We start from the raw sequence: 8,690 nt of genomic DNA, 5'->3' as shown, positions 1-8,690 counted from the left end.
ATTGGGTGGTGGGAGGGACTAGGTCCAAAGGAAGGGAGGGGAGGGAGGGCTGACGTCACTCAGAGCGAGTGAGAGAAACGGTGGTGTCGCGTTTGAGGCGCCCTGTTTCCTTGCCTGTCAGAGCTGTCATTTGGGCCTTTAGGAGTGTATTTGGACGCGATTTTTTGTCAACAAACGAAGGATGTCATCTGAAGATATTGCCTTGGAGGCAGTTCGCGCTTTGGTGGCTGTTGGGAGGAGCGACTTACTGAGGCCGGGCGCTGTGATGGATACCTCAGTTTCTGTAAAGAGGCCGCGTCGCTTGGCAGCTGAGGGTGTGTCACGAGCGGTGGCTGCTTGTCAGCAAGTGCATCGTAATTCCCAGGAAGAGGACGGAGGCAGGAAGATGCCAGCGGCAAGAGCCAGGAGAGCGCGCTCGGCGAACAGAGGAAGTAGGGGTAAGAAGCTGCCTCCCCCGCGTTCGTCATCGGCCCCTAGTGAGTTTCGGGGGGTTCATACCCTAAGTGTGGCACCGCCCAGACGTAGGGCAGGCAGGCGAGGAGGCAGCGTTGGTGGAAGTTTTGACACGCGAGTGTCTCATGTCCAGCTGAGGGAAGGTGAGGCTGCCAGTGAGTCTGAGGTGCTGCGCGCTACTACGGCACAAGTGAGTGAGGAGGCTGTGTCACGTCCCAGCATGACGGCTGCTCCGAATTTCAGTATGAGGGCAGCAGGGCAGCAGGTGATCTGCAGGAGACTGGACATAGCGCCTGAGGTAGAGGCTGACAGGCGGAGTCCGATGTTAGTGGACTATTCCAGCGATAGCCAGTCTGAGGAGGAGGAATTTTCAGGAGTTGAGGAAGGCGGAGATGTCGAGGGAGGAGTGCCAGATGTCGATGAGCAGCCCCAGCAGGCGGCCTTCATGGACTGCCAAAACATTCTTGTTCCCCGGCCTAGAGGCCCCCCGAGACAATTGGTTGAGGAGGATTTTAATGTGGAGTTAACATGTGATTTTCTTTCACAGGATGAGCAGGGGTTGAGAGGTTTGAGGTGGAAGCCTCGAGCCAGGCAGTTCAGGGGTGGGAGGTGGAGTGACATGGGTGGCAGGGGTGAGGGCAGGCAGGTACAGGAAGCCACTGCAGTTTTCCAAAATGCCAGGTGCCCGACTGAGTGTCCTGAGGTAATCCATAGCACGGGGTCTGCGGTTCCGCAAGGTCAATGGGTGTGGGTGGAGCACACAGAGTTGCCGGTGCCTGTGAGGGCGGGTACTTCATCTTCTCAGGTGACGGGTAAGTATGGTGCGGGTCCTCGCTCGAGCGGCGAGTACCTCTCTGAGGCTGTTGGTCTGGTACCAGATGAGCAGTTCTGCTATTCTCAGGCGGCGCCGCAGAGCGCGGTGCTTAGGGGGGGGCTATTTTGAGAGGTGGATCTGGTGCGGATTTACTACCAGCGACTGGGCGCTTTGCACGGAGGCCTGAGTCAGATTTTCAAACTGGTTTTAGTAACTTTGCGTCTGGCAATAGGCCAGGTATGAGTTTTGCAAGGTTGGAAAATGAAAAGCACTTTGAAGGTGATGATGGTGATTATGATAAAGAGAATGATTATGAGACAAGAGGTGGTCGGCCTCAGGGTGGTAGAGTTGGGGCGGGGAGGTGTGGGAGGAGATTAACTTCTGCCAGTGTGTTACAGAGTTCTGGAGCGGTTCTCTCACCGGCACACGGGAATCAGAGCGGACATCATCGGCGTGATGGTCTGGAAGACTTTCGGCAACGGGCTGCGCAGTTACCAGCAGGTAAGACAGACTGGTGGGCTGCTTGGACACGGCCGTTGGCTGGTGGTTCAGGTGGGGCACCTGCTGAGGGTGGTCAAGGAAGGGGGGAGGAGGGGGATGGGCTGGGGTCAAAACAAGGTGAAGGTGTGAAGGTGGGGCATGGGGGGAGGACGGGGAATGCCAGCCCAGGTTCATCGGTTTCTAGTTCAGAGCAGAGTGTGACGCCTAAAAGGAGTGGTTCGAAACTGCCTTACATGGGGGTGTCCATGCCATTAGGTATACATTTGTCAAGCAGAACTAGGCAGCGGATTTGGGACCATGAGTACGTGGATGTGTTCAGGCTCCTTCATAGGGAACTGCAAGCAAAGGAAGGTTCTAAAGAGGAGGAGGTTGAATTGTCCCGCCGGCCCAAAGTCCCAAAAACGATAGAGAACTGGACAGCGGCCTTTCTGATCTATGCCAGTGTCTATTGTGAACGCTACCCAGAGAGGGCAGTTTCGCTTTTCAAGTATGTAGATGTCATTAGAAGGGCTCACTTACAAGCAGGGGGTTATGCGTGGCTGAACTACGATGAAGAGTTTCGGGCGAGAATGAGTTTATTCCACGATAAGCCATGGGGTGAGGTTGATCAAGAGCTGTGGTTACAATGGCTGTCAGGTCACTCTTCTACGAACACGATCCATACAGCAAGTGGGCTGCCGATTCCTTACCGGCCCTTTTCTCAGCGTCCCGCCACACAGGGGGCGGGTGGCGTTGGACGGGGACAGTTGCCCACAACTGGAGCATGTTGGAGCTTTAACCGAGGTTCCTGTGTGCGCCCGTACTGTAAATTTAAGCATGAATGCTCTCAATGCGGGGGCAGGCATGCTGTCTTTCAGTGCTTTCCCAACCAATACCCGGGAGAACATGTTAGGGGGCAGAGGGGGGGGAGAGGATCTGTACCACCTCTTATGCCAAAGGGCGCCTACTCCAATTAAATTACGGGCCATGTTGAGCGCATTGGAGGTATATCCTGATGTTGGAGGAGCGGCTAAGTTGTTTTGGGGGTTTCGACTAGGCTTTCGGATTGGTTACCAAGGACCCAGGGTTTCACGCTGGGCTGATAATTTGAAGTCAGCAAAGGAGATGGCGTCAGTGGTAAGGGTGAAATTGCAAAAGGAAGTGGATTTAGGCAGAGTAGTTGGCCCTTTTGAGTTTTGCCCCTTGCCAAACCTCATTGTATCGCCTCTTGGTGTCATCCCAAAGAAGGCAAAGGGTGAGTTTCGGCTGATACATCACCTATCTTGGCCGGAAGGGCAGTCAGTCAATGACTTTATTTCTACTTCTGATTCTGCAGTGACTTATGCGTCAGTGGACGACGCTTTGGAATTGGTGCGCAAAGCGGGGATGGGAGCTGAGCTGGCTAAATGTGACATACAGGCCGCTTTTCGCCTGTTACCTATTCACCCGGCGGATTTTGGTTTGCTGGGCATGTATTTTGAAGGAGAATTCTATGTGGATCGGGTGTTACCCATGGGCTGTGCTATCTCTTGTTCACTTTTCGAAACTTTTAGTACGTTTGTGGAGTGGTGTGTGGTCCAGCGTTCTGATCATGTGGCTGTATGTCATTACCTGGATGATTTTTTGTTTGTGGGCAAAGCAGGGACGGAGCAATGTGCTAAAGTTTTGGCCTGCTTTCAGGACATGGCGGAGGAATTTGGTGTCCCCTTGGCGGAGGACAAAACGGAAGGTCCAATGAACAGTTTAACATTTCTAGGCATAGAAATAGACACGAAAGAGATGGTGGCCCGTTTGCCCAGGCAAAAAGTGCAGGAGATCAGGTCTTTTTTACAAGAAATTTTGGGAGCTAAGCATGTGCAGTTGAGACAAGTACAGAGGCTTTTGGGCTATTTGAATTTTGCTTGTCGTGTTGTCAGGGCAGGCAGGACGTTTTGCAGGCGGCTGGGATTTGCGCTGGCTGGGGCGAGTTTGCCGCACCATCACATACGGATGACAGCAAAAATTAAGGAGGATTTGAACATTTGGTTGCGATTTTTGGACGAGTTCAATGGAGTGTCCATCAATTTCGTATCGGAAGACACTGTCTGGCCAGTGCAGATTTTCTCTGATGCGGCCGGGGCTTTAGGTTTTGGCTTATTTTGGGATGGACGGTGGTGCGCGGAGCAGTGGCCTGCACAGTGGTTAAATCAAGGACGCAGCATTGCTTTTTTAGAATTTTTTCCCTTGTTGGTGGCGCTGCAGATTTGGGGCGAAGAGTTCAGAGACCGATGTGTGTTGTTTCATATCGACAACATGGCGGTGGTGTATCTGGTGAATGGGCAGCGGGCAAAGGATCTGGAAGTATTGCAGTTGTTGCGGGCTTACATGTTGCGGGTGCTGCAGCTGAATATTGTATTTAAAGCGCAACACATCCCTGGTGTCAACAATTCAATTGCCGACGCTTTGTCTCGTTGTCAGTGGCAGAGGTTTCGGGATTTGGCACCGGGAGCAGACCATTGCAAGACACCGATTCCACCGAACATATGGGACCTGGGGAACTGAGAATGGCTGAGTTTGTCGAGCAATCCTTGTCAGAATCTACACGACGCAGCTATCAGCTGGCATGGTCTGGTTTTTTGGGTTATACGGCTCAACATGGCAGGGAGGGTACAGCGGTGAGAGATGAAAAGTTCATGTTGGGCTTTGTGCTGAGTTTAATAGACAAAGGTTTGTCTCCGTCCACCATTTTGGGCAAGTTAGCTGGCATTTCCTTTTATAGCCAACTGGAGTTGGGGTGTGAGGTTCGGAAAGGTTTTCGTTTACAGAAAATGCTGAAAGGTTTTGGGAGGTGCTTTGGTCAAGCATCAAGGTTGAGGGACCCTATTACTTTTGACTTATTACATAAATTGTTGGGTGTGTTGCCTTCATGCTGCTATGATGAATGGGAATGGTACAGGTTCAGGTTAAGTATGATATGGTTGTTTTTCGGTGCATTTAGGATATCAGAATTACTGGGATTACGAAATCAGGGTGGGATCCGTTCGTCTGATATTGTTCTGCTGGATAATGATGTATTGCAGATCAAATTGAGAAGGTCAAAGACGGATCAGGCAGGTAAAGGGTCATTGGTGCGACTTGGCAGGAGCGGGGTGATGGGTTGCTGTCCAGTGGGAGAATGGGAGGCATTTGTGGGTTCAAAGGTCTTTCGGGATGGTGATATATTCTGCCATGAAAATGAAATGCATTTAACTTGTTTTCAATTCTTAGCAGTTTTGCGGAAAGCATTGAAGTTAGCAGGGAAAAATCCACATTGTTTTGGGACGCATTCATTCAGAATAGGTGCGGCTACCGAAGCTGCGAGGTTGGGTTGGGGGGCAGAGGAATTACAGCGCATTGGCCGATGGAAATCCAATTGTTGTTTTAAATATGTTAGGTTTAAAAAAAAAAAAAAAAAACACAACAATGCCATACGCTTTATATGGCCAGTTAGTTATTGTGTTTTTTCCATCACAGGTCGAGTGGCAGATTTTCCTCGGAAAAAGAGGACGTGGATTGTCGGCCATTCCATTGTGAAGTGGGCGGCGAACTTTGCTGAACAACAGCTATGTGGTAGAGGTTTGGGGTTGTATGGTAATGACCATGAGGTGATTTGGAGGGGTTTAGGGGGGATGAAATGGGGGGAGTTGTTTTCGGTTTTAAACAAAATGGCAGAGGTGTGGGGCATTCCAGACTTGTTGATCCTGCATTTAGGGGAGAATGACTTGGTGGAATGTTCGGGGCTTGCTTTAATCAAGCAGATGAAGCTGGATTTGGCGGTAATCAAGGACAGATGGGAAGGGACCAGGGTAGTTTGGACTGAATTTCTTTACAGGAGCCAATGGAAAGGAGCCAGAGTTCAGACAGCCGTTGAGAGGGCCCGCAAAAAGGTTAATAAAGCACTGAAGCCATACTGCGTGGCAATGGGCATTACGGTCATTGCACACGAACATTTTAATGGTGACATGCTGCATTTGTTACGGAGCGATGGGGTTCATCTGTCACAAATGGGTCAGTCCTATTATTTAATGGAACTAAGAGATACTTTGGCAAACCTTTGGTGTGTTGACTTGTGGTGCTCCAAACCAACGAAATGAGTTGCACTTGAACAGTTTTTCCTTCACAGTTCTTCTGCATTGACTTGAGCAGTCCGTTTTCTAGATTTGGGGGGGGGGGGTTTGGGTGGGGCAGGAAAACTCAAGGGTTTTCCTGGGTGGCGTGTGGGATGGGGATTGGATAATCTAGAGCGGATTCATCCTTTCTCTAAGGGGGAGGGCTTGGGAGGGTAGGTGGGGAAGAGATGGAAAGAAGAAGGAAAACACAAGGATGGTATTAAAACAAGTTATGGTTATTGGAAAAAGAAAGAATTGGAAAACGTTATGGTTTAGATGAAAAAGGTTTGGAGAAGAAATAAAGATAAAGTTTGGTTCGAAAAGTTATGTTGCGGGTCTGTCTCTGGCTGTCCTGTAATAAAGGTGACCTTTTATACTATATTCAGAGTTGTGTGAGAGTCCTTATTTGCGCGATGGGCCCCCAGGGGCACTTGGCAAAGCCAATGTCCCCCTGGGGCATTTTGCGCGAGGGACGACCTCATGCGCCTGATTGGGTGGTGGGAGGGACTAGGTCCAAAGGAAGGGAGGGGAGGGAGGGCTGACGTCACTCAGAGCGAGTGAGAGAAACGGTGGTGTCGCGTTTGACCCACCCACCCACCCTGGTTGCAAAATCAAAAGGGGGGTGCTTTTTGTTGATTGTCACGTCTTCATGTCAAAAAAAAAAAAAAAAGAATATGCAAGCAGTTATACCTCTTGCTACAAGTCGAAATGTCAAGATGTCACCTCAGGACTACTCAGGCAGACTCTTTTGTTGTCTTTGTTGGCGTGTGGGATGGGGATTGGATAATCTAGAGCGGATTCATCCTTTCTCTAAGGGGGAGGGCTTGGGAGGGTAGGTGGGGAAGAGATGGAAAGAAGAAGGAAAACACAAGGATGGTATTAAAACAAGTTATGGTTATTGGAAAAAGAAAGAATTGGAAAACGTTATGGTTTAGATGAAAAAGGTTTGGAGAAGAAATAAAGATAAAGTTTGGTTCGAAAAGTTATGTTGCGGGTCTGTCTCTGGCTGTCCTGTAATAAAGGTGACCTTTTATACTATATTCAGAGTTGTGTGAGAGTCCTTATTTGCGCGATTGTGTGTAGACCTGTTTTATGAGTCCTTTTGCACTTAAACGTGGCTGGTGAATTTTTTGCCTCATCGTTCATCGAATTCTTGTAAGTCGCTTACAAGAATTCTTCTGATGAGAAATTCCCTTTTTTTTAACCTACCTTCATACTGTTGATCACAACAAAGAAGACGAAGGAATAAAAGAGCAAGGCCTGTCTAAGCAGAAATTGTTAATTTTTTTATTTTAAGTTTTTGTCTGACAATGTAAAACAAATATGGAAATGCAAAATATATGCTCCTTGTAATTTTCAAACAGATGTGCCTGAACTAGTATTTTCATAGGCATAAGATCATCCCAATTCACAACACAACACAAGCCTCACGTAAACGATGTGTTTTTTTTTGTTATTTTACATCTAAATGTAAGACGACGTTTCTTACGTGGTGCACGAATCCACTCGATTTAATATTTACGAACTTGTGCCATCTGCTGGAATAGAGCGTAAGTGCACCTGGTAAATCGCTAATTATTATCCTGCAACTATTTTGAACATTTGTATCTAACCTGTTTCTTGTTTATATTTACTTTATACTTTACACTTACGGGCATTGAGTAGTCATACAGACTGCTCATTGATATACATTACGTTGCCTGGTCAGAACGAAAGCTTGTGATAATTTTTCCGAGTGTATGTCACCACCAAGAAGTCTGCTCATACAATGTATTAAAAACAAAATGTGAAAACCTATCACTGTTTATTTGCTGGGTTTTTACAGAAAACAATTATCGAGCAGTAGACTACAAATCCCTAGATATCGGATCCCTTAGTCTCCGTTGTGTGCGGCACTTTATTGAAAATGCCTGCTGGGATATGTAGTTTAATGTTTTGATTGGCTACTATCGGAGAAGGTGACAGGTCAGGGCGCAAAGCAAGATGGCCGCGTCCAAGAGCGGAGTGGTGCTGAAATCGGTGAAAAAAATCGTAATACAATTTTGCCCTTTTGAGTCTAACGTAAGGTCGACACGGTAAGACACTGTTATAGCGACAATAATTTCTCGGGTGGTATGTTTTGACACATCAAGTAATATACAGAATGCATATAATTTAAGCAGAGTTAAGGAGATGGGAGATCAGGGATGGTAACATTAGTTTTATTTCCTGGACAGTGGATTATATTTGTGTCTGTTCAGCTTGAGATAAAAGGGAAGGATTTTCCTTTTCGATTCTAGCATTATTTTGCTTGCTAATGCTAATTCGACTTCAGTAAATTATATTGTTCGTGGTGCACGATTGTTTCTGGGTGGTTTTATATGATTCAATAAAAGATGGAGAGCTCTTTACGAAATGGGTGCTATTACTGGCAAACAAATATCGTATCTCTTATGCGAAGGTAATTCCTATGCAGTACTGGCAGGTGGTTATTCAGTTTTAGGACACATGACTCGGAGTTCAAATATAGCTCACAACCCCATTTTCATACGGTGTTTTCGGCTCTGCTCCTTTCTCTACCTGCTCAATTGTATTTTCATTATGTCCCTTTTCGCGCTCACTTCCTGGTATCTGCAGTAATTAAGTGAAGCAAGGGTTGGTCTTTAATCTGACGGTGGGCTCGGCTAGAAAATTGGCACTGCTATAAACCGAAATCCCGCCCCTTTTGAACTCCACTTCTCCAAAGCCCATGCTCATTGTGAGTGGTAAATCGCCTTTTAAGCTACTCTATGCAGTTGAAAATTCAGTTAATGATTGTAACGTTGAGTGACCACCAC

At 47.7% G+C, this 8,690-nt stretch overlaps 1 protein-coding gene across 1 annotated transcript in view; it reads left to right on the top strand.

Moving 5' to 3' along the window:
* Window positions 1-7,824: 7,824 nt before the first annotated feature.
* The window catches only part of MRPL53 (mitochondrial ribosomal protein L53), a 151,393-nt gene continuing 150,527 nt past the window's right edge, over window positions 7,825-8,690 (top strand). The window contains exon 1 of the mRNA XM_078687108.1: window positions 7,825-7,949. Coding sequence (XP_078543234.1) covers window positions 7,858-7,949 — 92 coding nt within the window. The 5' untranslated portion in view covers window positions 7,825-7,857. The remainder of the gene's footprint in view (window positions 7,950-8,690) is intronic.

The sequence above is a fragment of the Lissotriton helveticus genome, chromosome 4_1, assembly GCF_964261635.1.
Source record: "Lissotriton helveticus chromosome 4_1, aLisHel1.1, whole genome shotgun sequence".
Taxonomy (NCBI): domain Eukaryota; kingdom Metazoa; phylum Chordata; class Amphibia; order Caudata; family Salamandridae; genus Lissotriton; species Lissotriton helveticus.
This window is presented reverse-complemented; position numbering and strand designations above follow the sequence as displayed.